We start from the raw sequence: 22,548 nt of genomic DNA, 5'->3' as shown, positions 1-22,548 counted from the left end.
TTTCTATTTAAATGAAAATGCGAATAATAATATCAATTCCCTCCGGTTAAGTTTTTATTTGCATTTCATACCCTTTGAAACGTGTTAAAATGTACAATAATAATATTGTACATTTTTAATCGTACTTAAAATTGTTCTCTCGCATCAACGATATTAACTTTCGAGGTTTGCGCATTGTAAAATGTTATTTCCGTAACTGTTAGTAAGTATAGCAATTGTGTGGTTATTTTGAATTGAAAACTTTTTAATGCAGGTTAACATGGCAACAGATTTTAACTGCTGATTTCATATCATACTTATACAAATGCCAATTCACTTTTACAATATTGTTAATGTTGCTTTTATAAATTGAATTTTATAATTATAGTATTATGAAACTAAACATTATTCCATTTGCACTTAGTTTATTTAATAGATTAAAAATTTCTATTCATTAGAAAATACTCCATTTGTACACAGATTACTATTTTACAATTCAAAACTCAGACATATTCATATACTTAAGTACTGCATATGTACGTGATTGTGTAAATGTGCTTCCTTTGAGATTTTTTAATAAAGATATTATCATAGTCCTTTTTATAATAAAAATACACACATCATTATCTCTATACTAGTAGGACAATTATATCACTATTATTGCCATTAGTTTTTAAAGCTAAGAAAAGTTACATTAAATTGCACCTACACACATATCCATACTTATTGTCTGTCTGTCTTTTTGTTACGACAGTGTTTTTTTATCGAAATAACTAATTTACTAATTGACTGAAACTGATTTATATAATTTTGTTCCCTTTGTCAAGTATTTACACCTTATAATATCGAGGCGAAATCAATTGCTCCTAAGTAATCTAAAATGAAATCAATTCAAACATAATTTTCTGTGCTCTGAAAGTGGTAATTAAACCGCTTAAAAGTAACCTATTGCGGAGTTAATAATTGTCACTACTAAGAACATTAAGTTATTAATAGTATATATTATAAAATCACTGATTCTGTGTTACGAACTGCAGGGATACACATACATACATATGTTTTTGTAAGTACTTATTACGTGTGTTTTTTAACAAATGTTTCAGGTTGTAAAAAAACACAGATTGCAAAACTTTTAATAATAAAATACATAAAGGAAAACAAAAGTGAAGTAAAAAAGTTGTTCTCATTGTCGGCTGTCTATGTATATTTATACTTGTATTTAGTTTAGTAGAAAAAAATCAACTCCATGCGGATGCGGATGGATGAATGAATGGATAGACTGACTATTCAAAAGCAAAAGTTTTACTTTCTCTCTGTGTACGTTGCAAATGTTTAGTTTGTTTCAATTTTTGTTTCGTCTTACCTTTTGTTTTGTTTTTATAAACGTGTGTCTTCTAACAAAATATGAAAAGTTTTATTATGTAAACACTATCACCTGTTACATACATATGTATGTGTGTAGTACATGTGGCAATAATGTGCGTATATCAAGATTATTTAACATGAATGGATCTAACTGATGTGTTACACACATACACACGAAATGTTTGCTTAATTCGAGTTTTTAATTTTAATATGGGCCTTCCTATAAGTGTACAAATATGAAGTAAATCTACCCGACAGTTTTAGAAGGACTAACATCACCCTAACTATGTTAACAATTATTAAAAGCATTTTCTAATTAAAAATTAAGTTACATACTTTGTTTTCGGTATCAATCACAAACTAAATCGCTAGTACATCTTGTCATTGCATGTTAGGTTGAATGGTGTCAAATTGAAGCTTAATTTTTAAAAATATAGGAGTTATGTTTTTATACTTGTATTTGGTATTTATTTAAAAAAAGAAAAAAAATCTACTTCAGACCTCATAGTGAGCTGTCAATGTCGAAAAATTATTTATATTTCTTCATAAAGTAAACAATTTGTATATAGTTAAAAATAGAGCTTTTTTTTAAATTTAACCTTCTTTTACCCATTTTCACCATCTTTAGTTATATTTTAATTTTAAGTAAAGGTTTTTTAAGAAGAATTTTTAATTTTATCTTAATACTGATGGTACTAATAATGAGACCTATTCACGTTTAAAATATTAACATTGGAGTGTTCCATGATTGTATTAAGGGGACATACCGTTCCCCCTTTAGAATTGTTCTTTGGATAGTAAAAATATGTCATGCAAAAAATTTACTTGATAGGACGTTAACAGGTGCCGCAACAGCTCTGAAGTTTCGTGTTTTTTCGAATTTTTGTACTTTCCTTTCAATTTATTATATTATTACATTATATATACATATTATATTTTCATTTAAGATACACACTGTAGTTTTTGACGCGTCTGTCGCGAAAAGTTCAGCAATTTTCAGCTTTTGACACATAGGGTTGTATTTTGTTTTGTGTTGAATAAAAATATACTCACATTGTTGATTTCACCAACAATTAAAGAATAATATTAAAATTAAGGTATATTAATTTTATAAGGAAGAGTCATCGGCGAATTCAGAATACCGAGCGAATTGGTTATATTTTTTTATATGTAGTTTGACATTGTGCCTGCACTTGAAGGCGAATTGGCTGTCAGGGAAAAATGTCAACTACAGCTGACAAATAAATCAAAGCGAATTTTTGTTAAACAAAAAATGTTTATAAATTTCAATCTGTTTGTAATTTAATTTGATGTTTTTAAAAATAAAACTAATTTCGTGTAGTATTATTATTGGTTTTAAAACTTAAACGAATTTAACAGCATAAATTTTGTCTTTAATCACACAATTTCACTTTAATCACAAATTTGACATTAACAAAATGAAAACAAAGTTTGACATTTACAAAATGTAAACAAAGTTTGACATTAATTCTACACCACGGCGAAAAATGAACATAGTAGCAAAAAACGATCAGCTGTTCTGATAACACTACCTTATAATTAATATATCTTGATTAAAATTAAAAAAAAATAAAAGAAAAGTCGAAATGACGCGTGGTATGTAACATGCAGCTTATAAAGCGCAAAAAGTTTGAAAAGAATAAAACGTGTTACCGCCACAACGCTTGTTGTGTACTTCCACCTAAAGGTAACTAGGGTTCTAGTGGAACCTGTTCTAATATTGATAAAGTAAAAAATTATCGTTAACAAAGCAACATTTTAGATATTCCTATATTTTCCACGTCCCTATTGCTAGTCTTTCCGCAAATGGTTCTTCTGGCTATAATGGTGTACCTGATATACGAAATTTTTATTTATTTCTTATCGGTGGTGCCTTGTCCCCGTGATATGTTAGCATGTTCACGTGAAATTTGTTAGCATTTTACCTGCAAGACTTTCCCCGATATACGAAGTAATGTTATAAAGTTAATCAGTGTGACAATCTTTGGTAGGCTGTAGCAAAGTTAAAAATCATTTTGACAATTTTTTGTCGAGTATGAATCGGGTTTTTCTTCTGAATAAATAGTTGTCAAGATATGTTTTTTTATTATTAATCTTTTTAAAATAGTAATTAATATTTAAATTAGTTTTAATATACATCAAATATTTTCTAATAATAAACATTATTTAAAATACATAATAAAGTTTGTTTTAAATGGCACAAAGTTTATATTATTGTTTATGCAGACACATACATGTTCATTTAATAAAAACAATTTTTCATTATCCATATAAAAATCCCCAAGGAATACATAAATACATCATTGTAGAAAAGTATATTTGTTAACCCTACAATGTAAAGCAATGTAATTAATTTTGAATCAAATTATAACAACTTAAAGGGCATGCAGAGACGACAGTTTGAATACTTTTTCGCGAAATTAGATACAGATATAATGGATTGAAAAATTCAAAAGAACTACTACAAAGAAACAAAGTTTTCGATCTTTGGACGATATATCGTTTTATAATAGATCCATTATACAATGTTCAATATCAATATAATATACGTATGTGATTGGTGGCCTCCGGTAGATTAGTGTTCTAGTCTGGTAGACCGGAGTTGGTGGATTTGATTCCCACCTGAGACACTGGTTAAGGAACGCACAACAGGCCCGATAGAGGCCTAGGTGTATTTCTTAGGATTTGATGTATATACATCCTTTTTTCAAACTAACTAAACGTATGTGGTTAGATAATGATATGTGCATACAAAAGACATTATTATAAATAACCTTTTTTGTCCTCCGGTAGGTTAGGTGACCTCCGGTAGGTTAGTGGTTAGTGTTTTAGTCTGGTAGACCGGAGGTGGTGGGTTCGATTCCCATCTGAGACAATGGTTAAGGAGCCCACAACAGGCCCGATAGAGGTCTAAGTGTATTTCTTCGGATTTGATGTATATACATTCATCCTCCTTTCAAACTAACTAACTAACCTTTTTTAAATTTTCACTGTCGATATGTTTGTATACACTAAAAATTTCGAAAATTTTCATGTATTTATAAGTCATTAAATGACCTTTTAATTTATTTTTATTTAGTAATATTCTTTAAATCATAGACCAACCATAAGTTTAATAATTGCGTAATAAACAAATTTTATAAAAAATTATTATTTAACACTAACCAAATTTTTACAAAAGATATTTAATATATTGAGTAACTAAGTCAAAAATTAAACAAAACATCCCTTTTTGTTAAAAAAAAGTTTGCCACTTTGGAAAACTTTCCAAAATGAAAATATTCTAAACAATAAGTTTTTACATAAAATTAAAGAGAATGAGGTTTGTGGTTGGGTTAAAAATATTTAAGTTACAAAATTTTGGCTGGTGTATAACGATTGACTTTTCCACTTACTCCAGTATAAATGTATGTATGCTAACTGAATTTTTGTATATTGACAGTAAAGAACCTTCAATGAATGACATTTTTAACAAATGAAAATTGAAAATACACTCATACACACTTACACATTTTATTTGACAGTTAAGTAAATAACAATAAAAAAGTATGTTTGTTTAAAGGAAAAAACCAGAAGACAAATAAATGAATGAACAAAAATAAAAATAAACAAAATTCATTTATTGTTTCTAAAAATTCTTAAATATAGGAAAATGGCAAAGTTGAAATTAAACCAAAAGAGGATTTAAATATATCGTTCATTGACTACAAGACTTGTTAGTTCAGTTTTTTTTTTTTTGAACTGAATGAAATGCCATATAAAGAGTTTCATTTAGGTTAGGTTGATGTATATTATATAAAATCCGAAGAAATACACCTTTAGGTCACTAAGCTTCTTTTCATGGAAAATATTTATTGGTATAAACAAAAAATATATATATTATTAACTGAATGTATTATAGAAACTTAATTTCCTAGACGTAATTCAAAAGATTTTTCCAATGTGTGTTCATGACGGATGTTATATGTGAAATAATATAACTTCCAAGATATTTGGATCTAATTCAACGAAAGCCTACTCTAATTTTCCGCTTGACCATGACATTATATCTTGGATGAGTGTCTTAAAATTGTCTACATATTTTGTGTCTGTTATACGATCGGAAACGTCTTAGTGTGTGGTTGTGTATAGCTTTCCAATGTATGGAGTATACATTCATGATGAGTCCTATAACTGATTTTGGTCCATTCGACTAAAGTTAAGTTTTCAATGTGTGGAATATATAGCAACGTTTTTGTATGGTAATCAGGATACAATTTTAACTATATTATGAGAAATAAATGAATTTTGTTTACGTAACCGAGAACAGTGTTTTATGTACATAAGTATTTACAACTAAATTAAAAAAAAAAAAAAAACATTACCTTTCGGTTCAATAAATTTATAAAAATTGTCTTCGTTAGTGTAATTGAACATACATTTTGTCTAAAAACTGCTCAACTTGAACAAGAACAATTAAATTTGTTTTGCTTTTATCATATTTAGTAAACTTGAAATAATTAAAAGAGCCAAAAAGAATGAAACATAAAAGGTATAAATGCAAAGTACATATAAAATACAAACATAACAATGGAACAAGCGACAGTATCAATTTTGCATTTAAAATGTCACCCACTCATTTAGTCACAAGGTATTCAGTCAATCACTTACATATTTCCAGAATCGTTCAGTCAAACATCATGACAACCACAATCATTTCAACTAACAGCCACTCTGGTCTCTTTATTTTAAATTTAAACATCATTCAAACTAATGAGAAATTTGCACTTAAAGAATAAGGCAACAAAAAAGGAGAAAAAGAATCATGGCATAGTCGACCATATGAAATTGCTAATTTAGGGACCGATTTCCATAGAATATCTGTAGAAAACATGTTTATATAAATATACAAGTTCATAGTTTAAATTGTTTTCTGAAGGGGATCTTTTTTGGGGGCCAAGATCAAATGTGATCTAATTTGAAATATATATGTTATGATTTTAAGGACATAAAACTGAGTTATTGATTTAAATAAGTCATGACTCATAACCGTTATGATTGGATATATACGAAATAACCATTAAGACAAACGCATTAAACCGTCTTCATTATAGTGTTGTAGGGTATATACAGCAAGATAAACAAAATACTCATACTGTTAAAATGTCACGTTGAAAATTTTCGTTGCCACTGAGAGTACTACATTCATTCATTTCTTCGTTCATTCATTCATCATGATTTGTTCATAATACAATATACAGTATGTTTAAGCAGTTGCTGTTGCAAAATGCATAAATCTATTTATCTTTTCTTTTTTGTTTTTTTTTTCATCCCACATCACATTTCTCATCAAACAGGAATAAACTTTGCAAAATTGCAATCAGTTACAAAAATCTTTCACATCCGTTGTTGACAATATGGCAGCAGCATTTACAGCAAAAATGCGTGAAATTATCTGAAACATGAACTTGATTTACAGGACACATTTTGTTTGACTATTACGTGTTTGTATAAATGTAGTAATGTATGGTAGATGAATACATTTTACAATACTTGATATGTAGCTACTTTGAAATGATTATTGTAAAGTCGAGAAAAAACAATGTAGTAAAAGGTCAATAAGATAGAAACAGGCTAATGGATATTTCGATTAATTGAAATAAGTTTAAATGAAGAAGATTTATTAATAACACTTTGAAAAGAAACATTTGTTGATAAATCGGAAATTAGATATTAGTGTTTTCTTTTCGAAAGGATTGAGCTGCACTAAATCAAAGTTTGTTCTCAAAATCGCACCATTCGTCATTACAAAAAAAACCCTGTTTAATAGCCCGTTTGTCCGTTGAAAACACAATAGAGTCCAAACAAAATGAGCTAGATCTTAAATGATAAAAGTTTAAGACTTTTGTCTTTAACAAAATTTTATTTTAACTAATTAAAAATATTCTTTCAATAAATTTGGTTTGATTATCAGCAAACAATTTTACTCTTGTGGCTTGTCGACAGAATTTCTTTTGCTTTTTTAAATTAATTTCTCTTTCCATCATAATATTCAGCCAGGCTTTCTAATAAGAATGCAATTATCATATGTTACGGAAATACAAAATTAATGAACACTAGATTATTATAACAACAAATTTTATATAGTTAACATTAGAGTTAACACTAGAGTTAATGCAGTTTTTTTGCTCAACGATCCCACCTTACGAACGCAACTATAGAGCTTTCAACTGACTTAAAAATCGCATATAGCGATTAAATTCGACATAAACAGGTTTTAAAGCAACAAAAATCATTCTGCCAAAATTTGAAACGCCAATTTATTAGATTCCACACATTTTTTTTTTGTAATAAATGTATTGATAATTATTTAATTCATGCTGTATGTACACTATTCTAAATGTTTAATATGCACATGTTTTCATAACAAAGCGTTTAGAATATTTTTTAAAGACCATCTTTTTATATTTATCACACTTTGTATACCTTTCATATTTTCAGTGGTGATAGAGGCTATATGTATATAAGTTTGTTATTCTGTGTATAACACTGAGAAATATTCATCTGAGACCCAATAAAGAATATACATATAATCGTGGTCCTTATACCTACATATGTCCATCTGTCTGAAATTATGTAAAACAATATATCTGAATTTCCTTAAGTCTTTCACACACTTGCAAATTATTGAATACGTATTTTAAGGCGCTATAAAATTTTCATTAAGTCTTAAAATTATAACACATCCGAATATAGCACTCTAACTTGTTAATATATTTATTTATTGAAATACTATAAATAAACCTTACATAACAACATTTAACATAAAAATGCTATAAAGCCATTATAAATATATATTTCACTCATACATAAAAATTAAACGAAAAACAATCGAAAAAGATTTAATCCATCTAGTTCAATAGTTATGATGCAATATTTGGAATGTACGTCATTGTTTCGATTTCAATTTTTTATAACTTTTTGTATGCAAATGAAAATTATTTAAAGGCTCATTTTTTTGATAAATATAGCTAACAAGATAAAATTCAGCACGAATATGGTACGGGTATGTATTAATTACACTAAGAATTTTTCCGGATAAATCCGTGATTGATAATAGCTCCAATACAAGGTTAACTTACGAAAATCTCTTAGGGCGGGTTTCTTACTTATCAGTTAAACAAGGCTTAACTTGCTGTTAGATTAAACTCGGCACAAATTTAGGCGGGCTATAACCGATGATTGTGTTTTTCAGTTTTAGATTTAAGCTCAGTTAACTTTGTTAGTATTGCCAAGTTTTCACTCAAAAATATAAACAATGAACAGCTGTTTTTTGCAAACAACACTTTTGTAAAATGGAAAATTTTGGGAAAATGTTAAATAAACATTTAAAACAAAATTAATAAAACTAAACAAATCAGAAAATTGCAATTTACTTAAAATATTATGTTTTTGTTCTTCCGAAATCATTGTTTTATTGATTTTGTTAATTGTGTTTTCTCACTTATAACGTTAGTTTAATTTGCCAATTACACTCAGTTAAACTATGATAATAAGTAACTTTACTGATAACTGAAAAACACGAAACATATATTAAACCAGGTTTAACCAAAGAATGAAAATTATCTTTATCAGAAAAACTTAATCACACAAATTTTATTCACTAATAAATATGTTAACATAAATAAATAAATTACACGCATACGTATATCAATCAGCTCCAAAATAAAATGGGTTAATTAAAAAATTTCAGTAAAAAAATGTAATTTCAATCTTAAACAACATTGGATTATTTTCGCTTCTTTGGAAGTCAATAAACATCACTTCCACAGAAAGTAAACACATTTACTTAGTGCTACTTTTGAAGTGGTGATAAATGTTATTCTTTTGGAAGTACTTCGTTTTATTTTTGCTGGGAACTATTGAGGTAAAATTCAACGTGAATATGTATTGTATACATATACATCATTATGGGAAAATTTTCCCAGATTGCATTATAGTTGGTTACAACCATTTTGAAAATTTCTTAAATATACAATTTCATTGAAAATCAAAATATTGGAATTAATTAAATTTGAATATGTTTTGTATATGACTAATTCCACAGACATTTAACCACTTCAAATTTTCACAACTTTCGATTTAGTTATAAATCGAAAAATAAATTCTACTCTAATTACGGTTTCTATGGCGTATAAATTTAATCCTTAATACATTGGGTTCATATTTTATGGGTCTCTAAACTAAGACATCACGGGTATTTTTGCTTAAAATTAGAAATGTTGATAATTGAAAAACTTTTTAAACAATTATTCGATTTTAATGAATAAAGTTTTGTTCGACAGGTCTTTGATTACTCATTTTTGATATTTCATTTAAAAATTGCATGAAGTCCTGGTGCAAGGACTATATAGTCGAAAATGTCCTTTATCCTTGAGAATCCTAAAAAATGATATTTTGTTTTTCTTAATTTTTTATGACAAAGGGACAAACTTATCAATATTGCCATGTAAAAGTTTAAGAATCGGATGGGTTTGGAATTTATAGCAGTTTTATTTAGCTACATTTACAATTTCCATAGGAAATGATTGCTTTTTATACATTTTAACACATGTCGTATAATGTCCATATCCGAAAATCACGTAATTTGAATTTGTCTGCCTAGGTCTATATAATATAGTAAAGAAGCTTGCTGTTGAAAAGATTTTTTAGATTCGTCATAGCCAAATATAGCCCTACTTGTTTTTATTATATTTATGTAGTACAAGCACAACTACATCCGCATTTAATAATTAATTTACTTGTTTAATACTTTCTTTTAATAATACTTTAGACTTGTATTAAGTATTAATATCGAATATATGTATGTACATATGTACATTAGACCGACTCACAAAAAATGGTGCTTGAGTTAGCACCCTCCCCCCCAAAAAAAATATTCTCTGCAATGTAATATGACGTTACCCAAAATATTTTCGGTTAAGTTTTGTTCATTCGCAAGATGGACAGTTTTCAAAAAAATTTCGTATGGGCGACACGATTTTTGATATTTATACCCACCTTCAAATAATCTTTGTTATATTTTATAATAGTTTCTAAAATATTTCTGGTCTATCGATGGCCGTTCGCGAGCTGGACCGCTTAACAAAATATACAATATGTGCTGTGCAAAATTTGCAAAATTGTTTTATTAGTGAAAAACCTAAACATTTTATATATTTTGGAATATGACAATTATGAACAGACGGTTATTTATGATTAATTCATCATTGGATTCGGCTTTTAAACTTTTTTCAAACGATGGGGTATCGTTTGTTTCAAAACAAATAAAACAAAAAATTTAAAAAAATATTTCCAAAATACATTTTTTAATTTGGTCCAGCTCACGAACGGTTATCGCAAGAATTAAAATCATCATAAAACAAAGCAAGGTAAATTTTGAGAGGGGTAACAAACACACGTTTTTTCTTTCCATACAGTGTGAGTCCGTCTAATGCAAATACAAACTTAGAACTACTTATAATTGTTATTAAGAATAAATATTTGTAAAAGTTCCAAAGAAATGGGATATTCGCATGCAATATGTCTTGGTAACATGAACACAAAACTTATTATCAAAATGTTTTTAAAGCTTTTGTAGTTAAATATTTATTAAAGTTTTGTTATTTAAATGTGGTCTAATCTTTTCTGTTTTTTCGAAGTATTGAATAGGATGTTTGTAAAACAATAACTAGTAAGAAACAAGTAGGAAAATATAGTCGGGCATGGCCGACCATATAATACCCTACACCATGAGTATATTTTTAAAATTTTTACTTTTTATAAAATTTTTGTAAAGAAACTTTTATGTTGAATATTACCATAATTCCAAAATATTTAAGCCATTTATTGATAAAAAAACTAAAATTTCTAAATAAGGCATTATATAGGTCAAATATGGGCCGATCCTCGGTAAATTTGGGAAAAGGATATATTTCTAAATAACAGTTAGTTTTGTTGAGTTTCATTGCGATACAAATGGTTACAAGTCAATTTTAGACGTTTAAGTCATTTTTTGAAGGGGGGTTTGTATGGGGGATAGGGTCAAATATAAGCCGATCCTTACGAAAATCCGCAGTATCATTTATACTTATATAAAACTTATTTGTGCCAATTTTTAGAGAGATAGCAGAATATTTGACGTAATTATAGCATAAAAAGTTCAAATCGGGGGGTACGGTTGTATGGGGGCTAGGTGAAATAATGGACCGATTTCAACCATTTTTAATAGGCTTCGTCCTTGTGCTAAAAAATATGCTTGGTCCAAATTTCATCAAATTATCTTGAAAATTGCGGCCTGTACCTTGCGCACAAAGTTTACATGGACAGCCAGCCAGCCAGCCGGACAGACGGACGGACGGATGGACATGTCTTAATCGACTCAAAAAATGATTCTGAATCGATCGGTATACTTTAAGGTGGGTATTGGACCAATATTTTTGTATGTTACAAACATCAGCACAAACGTATAATACCCTCCCCACTATAGTGGTGTAGGGTATAAATATAGTCGGACATAGCAGAACGTGTAATACCCCACACCAGTTATGAGATTTATTTTTTAAAAAATTAATTAAATTAAATAGACCAAATATGTGTTGACTCTTATAAAATTAGTATACGGTTGTATATATGTTAATGAAAAAGTTAGTGATGCCGAATTTCTTTGTAGTACTACATAATAATAAGTTCCAAATTCTAATTTAGAATATATAAAATATCATTCAGCCCGCACTTCACTGCCAAAGTTTTGAAGTGTAATTTTTTAGCAGCAAATATAATAATTTGACCTGGTAATGCCTCAAAAAAGTAAAATTGTATTCCATATTGAAACGAATTTTTAAACTTTGCACAGTCTGGTCTTCCTGAACAAACAGATTTTCCAGTTTGAATTATACAAAGAGCAGTTTTAGTCCTATATTTTGTCATTAAAAATCGCTAACATGATAATAAGTGATAATATAATAAATCTCTCTGGGAAAAATCCCTTTAATGAATTTGAAAACTTTTTTATATGAAATGTTATGTCTATATTTGAATTTTTAATCCACTAACGAAGTATACAATTATTGTCTAAGGAGGACATTGTATTGCATTAAAGTTGACCTCAATAGTGTCCATTATATAATTTATAAAAACATTTAGCAGCGGTAAATGTAAGTCTGCCAGTCACGATTTTTAATCAGTTGCTACATCACTTAATGAGTATTAAAATATTAATTCCATTAAAATATCATTCAATCTAAAAATTTTTAAATTTTTTATAAACTTTTTACGAATAAATAAATATAAAACACATTCTAAACTAATAAAAATCCTAAATATATATTATTAATGTTACCTAATGTACATTTACATAAACAAATTTATTTATACATATCACTTTGAAAATTTTTAAAATAAATTATGAATAAAAATCTTAATATAAAATTTCAAAAAATTCATTTACTTATTAAAAAATATTAAATTGAATTAAATCAATCTGTATCCCATGTTATGATTATTTAAAGCATGGAAATGTATATATACATTTCCATGAACTTCTGATACGATTTGGCTGAGATATGCAAAAAAATCTCAAAGTCATATACAAACATAGTTCATATAATATCATTATCATCATCTTCATTAACCGTCATCAAATTGTACAAAAATGTCGTAAAAATTTCGACAACATTGGCGGCAGTCTTAAGAGAGTCAGTCAATATGTCAGACATTCAACAAGTAAATAAGTTAGATTACCGATTTGCTGACATTTCTATTCATTAATTATTCCAACCAATTTCCTTGTGTATTTAGAACAAAATTTAGCAATTAAAATAGAGTGTCGAGTGTGTTGAGAAAATGTAACAAAATAACTATTTTTAAATATTCTATACAGATGAGAAAATCGATAAAATACATGCATACACGTATCGTCACATAAAATGCAAAATGGCGTAACAACACTTTTCAAAATTTTACAAAAAACTAGATAAAGTTAAACAAGTGAGAATGTATAGTAGGGCTTGGCCGGCCATATGATACCCTAGACTAGTGAGTATGTAAAAAATGTGGATAACTTTTTAATAATAAAGCATTTAGCTTGTATTCTACCTTAATTCCGAAATATTTAAACAATTTTATAAAGGTGGTGTAATTGCCCCATTTAATATACATACATACTTATAAATTTTGTTAAAAAGATCTACATCTACACTAAGGTAATTTATGCAGAATTTAATCGTAATATTATCATTTATTAGAGAATTTTGACCATTAAGTCATTTTTAGAAGGGGATTTAATATGGGTGCTAAGGTCATATTACCAAAACTGGTATGAAGTCGAAGTGCTTTAAGGAAACACCTGCTGAACGAACTTTTTCACCGTGGTTTTTTTCATCCACTGGGTGAGTAAAATGTAACAACTCACCACTGCCCCATTGTGTATCTTACTGCCGGTCCACACTAGGAAACTTTTTTTTTGGGAAACTTTTGATTTTGCGTGAGAGAGAAAGATAAAGTATATCATTCATCTCTCTCGCGGTACGGAGTTTCCCGTACTCGGAAACTTGTTTTGTCATTCTTCTAATTCGCACAACAACAAATCAATGCAATTAATAATTTCTGAAACAAAAGTTTCTGGTTCACACTGGGGAACTTTTGTTGAGAAACTTTTGATTTTGTGTGTGAGAGCAAAAAGTGAAAAGTTTCCCAAAAAAGTTTCCTAGTGTGAACCAGGTCTAAGGAAACTTTAAAAGAGAATTAAGAAAAAGTTTCTCAACAAAAGTTTCCTAATGTACACCAGGTCTTACATGCAGTATACGTATATGGATATCCGTTCCATTATACGTGCACTTTGCTTAAGTACTCGAGCTATATAATCTCTTCCCACAGTAGACCCGTTTGGGAAGGACGGGTGGCATGAGCAAGCTCAATCTAACCCCGAAAAAGGAGACATCTTATACATATGTGGCCCTACCACATTACTGAGATACTACGATCCACACTACTAAGATGCCTCTGTTGATTCGGAAACAGCACCTAGGGGCGTAATTGGTAATCCGAAGCACGGATCAATTTAATTGACATTATTTCAGTGGTCACAAAGACTCACTGCAATAATGAGCATGTTTTAGAGTAAACTCCAACCCAATCAACCATGTAGGAAAATCGCTGATAAATTGAAGAAAGGGTAGTGACGAAGTAGCACCACACTCCTTTTTTGATAAACCTTAGTTAAGCACATTACATAAACATCAAATGAAATCCACCACGTATATTCAATCTTCTCATTATCAGCACAAATCCAACATTTTGTTAAAAAGCCATGCTCTGCAATTTCTGATAACAGACATTTTTTGTGAAAATTATATTTCATATGAGTAGGAGAATCCACAAAGCCTCTTGCAAGTCTGAAATTAGTACGATGGTACGTGTTCTGAGTGGACACACACAATTACGAGCTCGTGTATGCAAAATTGGACGTGCTGATTGAGACGAATGAGGAAACTCTGGAGCAGGACCCGATAGTGGCCTAGGTGTATTTCATCGGATTTTATGTAATATACAAACGCCTATCAATCCAACCTAAAGTCTTTCTTTCTGACTTCTGGAAATAACAAATTTGTTGATACGCCCCTTTAAATTCCATGTATATAAAGTAGGTCCAACAAGATGTTGATGGAACACACGCTGTTAATCAAAAGTAGATTCAAATTTTTTTGGTTATTACGCTCTTTTAAATTTCATGTAACAATATGTTTATAAGTAAACTTTTATTTTCACTTCCAACAACCCAACACCTGTTGAGGATTTAGCAAAATCCACAAAATAATAAAAAAAAATTAAGGTAACACGAATAAAAACAACAACAAAAGCCTAAAAATACCAAGAAATTTCACAAAGAATCGCTGTATTCTGTTTGGTAGACAGTTTTTTAAATATCCAAAAATTAGTTGACAACACTTTATGAACTCTTTGTAATTCAGAGAAAAAGTCAATTTGAAAGGAATTCATTTCTTAGGCAGATGTTAAAATACACATCTACTTACATAATTAATTCTTTTAAGAATTGTAGTAGCTGAATCCATTAGTTTGAGACTTGCACCTTGAAACGCAGGGTAGATGAGAACGCGTGTGTAAAGTGATAAAACAAGTGAAAGCGTATTTATTTTATTCACTCGGTTTGAATTTTTTTGTTAATCATACTATTTTCATTTATACCCTTGACTATGATTTTCTTTTGTATTTATATTACACAAATACCACCCATTGTTGTTGTTTAATAAAACACATAGAAATTTTCATATAAATAAAAATAAATATTTTTTTCCTGTCGACTTGTGATAAGAAAAAAGTAAAAGCTGAATAAAATACAATACGGCAAAAAATAACGTTTTTTGTTAATTTAAAAAGGATAAAGAAAACTCAAGTATATAAGAAAAATTCAATTTTATATTCACCGAATCCATTTTTATGTTTTTTATAAACAGAATATATCATTCGTAAATAAATCTGTGCTAAAAAGACAAAAGCTGTAAGTTGATTTTTTTATTTTTCAGAGTTGTAGAGTAGAGTTTTAAATTCCAATACCATTTGTTGCGATTCCCCTCTATAGAAACTTCAAAGCGTACTATTTAAAGATTGAAAACGTACAAAAAAGTTCCTTCTTTCAGATAATTATTCATCCAGGAATCTACGTAACCACGTAACTTGATTAACTTAGGGTCACCCCAAAAAATCTTTCTTGTTCTACCCATCGTTTCATTGGTCAAATGGTTTTGCGTTCGTCAGGTAAACGAACTAAAAGCTAATACATCTGCTCTTTTGTTGCCGACTACTCCCAAGTTTTATTTTTTACAATCCAACATGGTCTTTGATTCAACTTTTTTATCTTATATCGCCCTAATTTCCTTCTGGAAATTACGAATTGAGTTATTGCTATAACTTTTACCTTGAAAATAGTGTTGTAATGAGGTACATATTTATGTTTCAGGGTCTTCAATATAAAACCGTAGGTCATATTTCCCCCAATTTAGAGCCATAATGTTCCGATTTACCAGTCTTTCAAAGTTCCCGACTTATTCTGTGTCTAGTATACAAATGAGTGCATATGGCTGGAATGAGTGTATATAATGAGTGTATATAGCTGGTAAATACGACTCTAAGAATTGGTTTAGGTTAATGAATAAATTTTGAAATGGCCATATTGCGGACAACTTCGTATAACGTGGTTTCCATCGATCGTCCGCATATATTTAAGGTCTTTGCCTGGTAATTTCTTATACCCTATGCCACAATATCTGAAAGGGTAGGTATTATGAGTTATGATTTATATTGGTTACAAACCCAACTTTCTGAGTTGATAAAATAAAATTTATTATATGCTTTTTAAAATGATTAAATTCAGTCTTTTATTTCACCTAGCAACCATGTCCTTTTGAAACTGGACATAAAGGCTATAGAAAGTAATTTTTAGCTAAATCTTACTACCGAAATTTATAGGTCATATTCTTATAAGTTTTTTTTAATTTCAACTTTTACTTATACTTGTTTTCTTTATCGGTAGTAAGATTTAATCAAATTAGACTTAACACGTTTGCATACTAAGCAAATGATATTAATAACTTGCACAAACTATACAAATTTACATGTATTAAAAAATATCTAACATATGTTAACATATTTTTTTATCATATAAAAATGGCATTAAAACTAGAAATAAATATGGAAACTTCAACAGTTTGTCTTCTGAAAACTTTTAATTTTAGAAATTCCTAGAATTAATCCCAAAAATATGCAATATTAAATGTTTATATTAGAAGTTCCTTCGTGTTATGTTGAATACTAAAAAATGTATTAGAACATAAAAATTCGTATAAATAATACTTTTAGCTGCAGTTAAATAAGACAAAGTTGTATTAAATTCCAAAGACATGTTAAAACTAAAAATTTATAAAAATGAAAAAAAGGGGTTGCTCAAAGTGGTAATAAATATTTGAGAATGAACTTTTTCGTTATCAATATTTTTATGTGTATATAAGTATTATTTAGTACAAGGGGCGGGAAAATCGTAAATTATAATTTAGAAGATTTAAATTTACTTTCTTATTAATATCGAATCATTAAAAAAGAAAATAATGTATACTTTAAGGATATCATTACACTTGAAGGCATACTTAAACATTAACCCCAGCCTTTTTCTTCAATTAAAACTGGCTATTATTAACTTAGTTCCTTATGATGTTTGTGGTATAGTTAGTTGAATAGATACAAGTTTTTGTATCAATTCATTCAAATATATTCTTTTTGTGGTAGGTTTTTTTTTTCGTTTTTGGTCTGACGTTATAAACGTGTGAACAGCCAACAGCAACAATAACAAAATTTCATTGATTTTTCCCACTCACTGACAGTGTGAGAATTACTTTTTGTGGGCTAAACATACGGGCATAAACTACAGGCTGTAAATATTGATTTTTTGTTGAATATTTATTTGTAAGAGACATGTTATTTGCTTGTTTTATTTTTATAGAATGTTTGCTAAAGAAGATTGTGGAAAAAATAAACAAAAAGAAATATTTAAAAATACTTACTGCTCCTAGATTTTCAAAGCCGTATTTATTGGCTACATTGTGAGCAAAGTCATTGTCAACACTGCGACGGAAACGAACTAGAAATGAACTCGTAAAGACGTCATTTCCTCCAGCCACTGGACGAGAATGGGCTCTGCCACCACCATCTGACGACGCTGCCGCTGCTGCAGTTGCTGTGTCAGTCTTAACATCCTCCGACCAGACTCCAACAATGCCAAAAGTGCATAGAAACAGCAGGCCCGTTATTGGGTAAACGCATGCTGTCAAAATCATTGCACGCGTTTGGGATTTCTTTTATTGTTAAATATATTTCTCTGTTTTCCAACGTTTCTCTTTTATATTTCACTTAAATTGTTTATTTTTTATATTTTTACACTTAATTTTAACAATTTTTTCTTTGTTTTGTTTTTTTCCGTTTTTTCACTCTTCCTCTATTTGTGTGTTATTTTATCGATACTTTTAGTTCAGTTTTAATTGATGTAATATTTTTATGAGTTTTATTACTTTACGATTACTGTGGGCTTTTTTATTGTTATTGATAATATAAACATGAAAAATTGTGATAAAAATAAGTGAAATCACAATTTAATGAGTTTGTTTTTCCTGTTTGTTATTAATGTTCACCTTAAAAGTATGCAGCACTGGTCATATTTCTATTTGTATTATCTTTTAGCAAAATAACTGTAAATGACAGGAATTTTATTTTGACATTTGCCAAAAAAAAGTATTAAAAGAGAATTTGTTTTCTCTTCTCCTTTTACACTTTTTATATATACGTTATTATACACTCACACACACACGCACTGCCACAGACAATATGAACAAAGGAAGGAAGAATATTTTTTTTTGCTTTCGTTATAATTTTCCTAAAACTATACTACACTTTTATTAATAATTTTTAAATAAATTTTCGTTCCAGATTTTAAGTCGATTTTTGTGAATTTTTAAATTCACTTTTTTTGTTAAATAATTATTGTTTTTTTTTATTCGGTTCGTTTGTGTTTTGTTCTGCTTTTAGTTGAATCTAATATTTATTTCTTTGTTTATTTTTTCCGTCAACGACAACTTTACTGCTATGCTTACCGAACAAAACTGTCATTACTTGTCTTTATCGTGCGCCGTTATGAATATTCGTACTTTGCAGAGCGCCACAAAGCTTTTATCGCTGCACATAAAAGCTTTTCCTTTTGGGCTTACATTCTATGAGACTTCCATTTCCACTTGTTAATCCTTCTTAAGTGGTTGCCATATGAGGTATTAAATGTATAAAATATAATCTGATTTTATTAACAATATACGATGGAAAGTTTTTTTGGTCTTAACCGTGATAACTTTATATTAAACTCTTATGTATTTAAGCGTATCAGCTTTTAAATTGAAGAGTAAAACTTGTTTAAAATAAATCTTAGAAATATTTTAATCTGATTATTGAAATTGGGGTTTTACTCGCATACTTACTTTTATTACTATTATTAAAAAAATTGCTAACATCATCTAATAGTTTATACCAAATTAGAAATAAATATCGTCTTTACGGGTAATAGGAACACCCCTCAATCGGTGAGTATTAATGTACTGAACTTGAGAATAATAAAAAATATGTGCATATTTTTATTTTATCAACTAATTTTATAGTTTTTAGTTTAATGTAAACTTTGTTACTTTTTCAAATACTTCTTTACAGCTAAATATACCACTTTTATTGTCTGTTTTTATAGTTCAATAGCATTATTTTACAAATTGAAAATAAACGTAGAAAATACAATTAGTTCAACAGTGACATAAACATTTTTTAAACCAAATTCTTCTCCATTAAATATTAATTTAGTAGTTAAATAGCAGAATTTTTTTTTTGTACATTACATAATTTAGAGCCATTGTGTAACAAATTGAAGCAATTATATACCCTATGTACTAAAAAGTTTACTCTATAGCTCATTCCATCAGGATACTATATGTATGATTCAGACTTTAATAATTTAGAGAAAAAAAGTATAAATTAATTAACGAAAAATTTCGAGAAACTATATATTTTATTAATTTTAATTCAATTAATATTGTACGTATATGATTTTGCATTTTAAGGTTCAATATTACAACAGATTCCAAAAGTTTTCTGAAGATTTTCATTTCATCTGAATATATGTATATTCAGTATTGCATAAAAACCAAGAAGTACCAGTTAAAGAAGGAAAAGGTGTCATAAAATACCTTTTTATAGTTTATCATATATCTAGGATCAAAATTTAAAAAAATTAAAAAGTACTATTAAAAAATAGTCCTTTGTACCAGAGTTACAACCAATAATGGCGCATTAGAATATTTAATTTTTAAATAATATTTTTTTTATTTTTTCCCAACCTTTCTAAAAAGTAACATAAAAATTACTTCCTGAAAATGACTTCAGATGTAGTGAATTTTGGAATCACATAAAAAGGACATCCCTCCTATGACAAGCCCGTGTTAAAATCATAACTTCTTCAGGTCTTTTCAGTACTTTCATCGAATAAATTCTACTTCTTTTTCGCTTCTTTGGAAGTTCTTTTTGCTGGGATAATAATAATAATATACAACTTCATAAGTAAAGCTGAATAATTGGACACAACTATGCTTCATAGTTCACTTGTTATTTGTATTATTTTAATATTGTAGATAAATATATTGACATTTTGGCGATTTTATTAAGACACTGTGTAAAGTTTTAGACGGCACAACATTTCAAATGTAAAAGAAAAATAATTTTATACTTGGCGCGAGTTTTATTTATTGAGTACAATAAGTTTGTACTCTTCTGAGCCCACAACTCCCAGTGAGACAATTTTGTCTCTGGAGCGATGTACGTACAATTTCTACAGTTGAATATTAATAAGGGACGGATAGATAGAAACATTAGGTTAACAGGATAATGAAATGAAAGCGCGTGTCTACAGTCTTTAGACTTGTGGTAGGTGTCATTGTTAGCACACACACACATAGCCATCCATACACATTTGTTGTACTTTAGTTGTTTCATTTTTGTGTTCTTATCCTTTTTTTATCAACAACAACAACTTTCTCTCTTGGTATTTGAGATTAGGACCAACAATATGTTTTTCCCGAATACGTGTATGAGTGAGTATGTGTCTATTTGCGAATATTTTTGTATGAGTAATAGACGAATGAATGGTGGTTGATTTTTTGCATAATTTTAGACGTCATCAAATTCTGTTTTCTTTGTTTTTGCTTTTCATCCTTTTTCTTTAAATTTGTTTGTTGTTAAATTTACTTCTTCCTCTTCTGCATTTTTTAATTCATTTTTTTGTTTTTCAAGTTTAAAAATATTTACTCTTTGTGAGTATAATTTGGATCTATGAATATGTATGAATGTATTGTTGTTGTTTGTTGTCTATCATATGGTCGGTCCGCTTTTGGCTTCTTTTCCAGGTTGTTCTTATTATATTGCATGTATTAAATTTTACTTGCATGCGATTGGTGTTTTGACAACCATATGTTAACCTAAATAATTCTCCACACTTTACTTCATACCTGTTTTAAACTAAAAACCAACAATAATTCAACTTCCGTTTTATTTTTATATTTTGTTTTTAGTTAAGCGCCAATACATTGAAATCATTCCCTTTTTAAATTTTCGCGGTAAACATATTAATAATTTCGCGTAATATTCACGAGAATTACAATCAAACATATTTATGCATTAAGGCGGTTTTTTATACAACTTATAAAATAATTATGGAATAATTATGTCGTCAATTTTTACTGGTTTATTACCATAAACTAATGGGCCTACAGGCCCAAGTAATGTCAAATCTCACAATCTTAAAGGCTATTTCTGGAAGTCAAGATATCACCAAATCTTGAAATCAGAAACCCTTCTAAAATTATAAATAAACCAAAAATATTCAACATTTCCAACATTTTACAATTTTGAAGTTAAAACTTCAAAAATATTTTAAAATTTTCATGAATTTTAATTTAATTTTAGAACATCATCTTTTATAATGTCGCTGATAGGGTACGTTGATTTTAATTGTAGAAGTTTAAAATTTAGCCGGAACATGTATTTTGATACGGTGCATCATAATCAATCTAAAAGTAGATTTTGACTTTTTCGAGCCTTTTGGATTTCATATGACGATATGTAACTTTACTACTATGTTCTCAATCTTTAATAATTTGACTTTACTGTAGCTGTAGTTTCCCAGATATTCTTATTTTAATATTTACTTTATAAAGGAATTACCTCGCAAACTATTGCTAGTCCCTAAATATTTCCCCTAAAAGATTTACGTACACAATTTATAACCATGCTCATACGTTTATCAGTAATCATTCGATATACATATATACTTATTCATAAACGTAGGTCCATCAATTATTCGATATTTGTATTTATAAGTATACATATAAATTTACAGAGAAAAGCCTTCGGACTATAGATTAGTTTAGAACTTTTCCTAGAAATTATAATTTATAAACTACGAGATTTTTTATACCCTACACCACTATAGTGGGGAGGGTATTATACGTTTGTGCTGATGATTGTAACATACAAAAATATTGGTCCAATACCCACCTTAAAGTATACCGATCG

At 28.6% G+C, this 22,548-nt stretch overlaps 1 protein-coding gene across 1 annotated transcript in view; it reads right to left on the bottom strand.

Moving 5' to 3' along the window:
- Positions 1–19,033, bottom strand: part of LOC111674565 (neuroendocrine convertase 2) — a 77,305-nt gene extending 58,272 nt beyond the window's left edge. The window contains exon 1 of the mRNA XM_023435204.2: positions 17,958–19,033. Within this exon, the coding sequence (XP_023290972.1) occupies positions 17,958–18,230 (273 nt within the window). The 5' untranslated portion in view covers positions 18,231–19,033. The remainder of the gene's footprint in view (positions 1–17,957) is intronic.
- Between the last annotated feature and the right edge of the window lie 3,515 nt (positions 19,034–22,548).

Source organism: Lucilia cuprina, chromosome 4 (assembly GCF_022045245.1).
Source record: "Lucilia cuprina isolate Lc7/37 chromosome 4, ASM2204524v1, whole genome shotgun sequence".
NCBI lineage: Eukaryota > Metazoa > Arthropoda > Insecta > Diptera > Calliphoridae > Lucilia > Lucilia cuprina.
The sequence above is the reverse complement of the archived record's forward strand: the minus strand, read 5'-3'. Positions and strand labels throughout refer to the sequence as shown.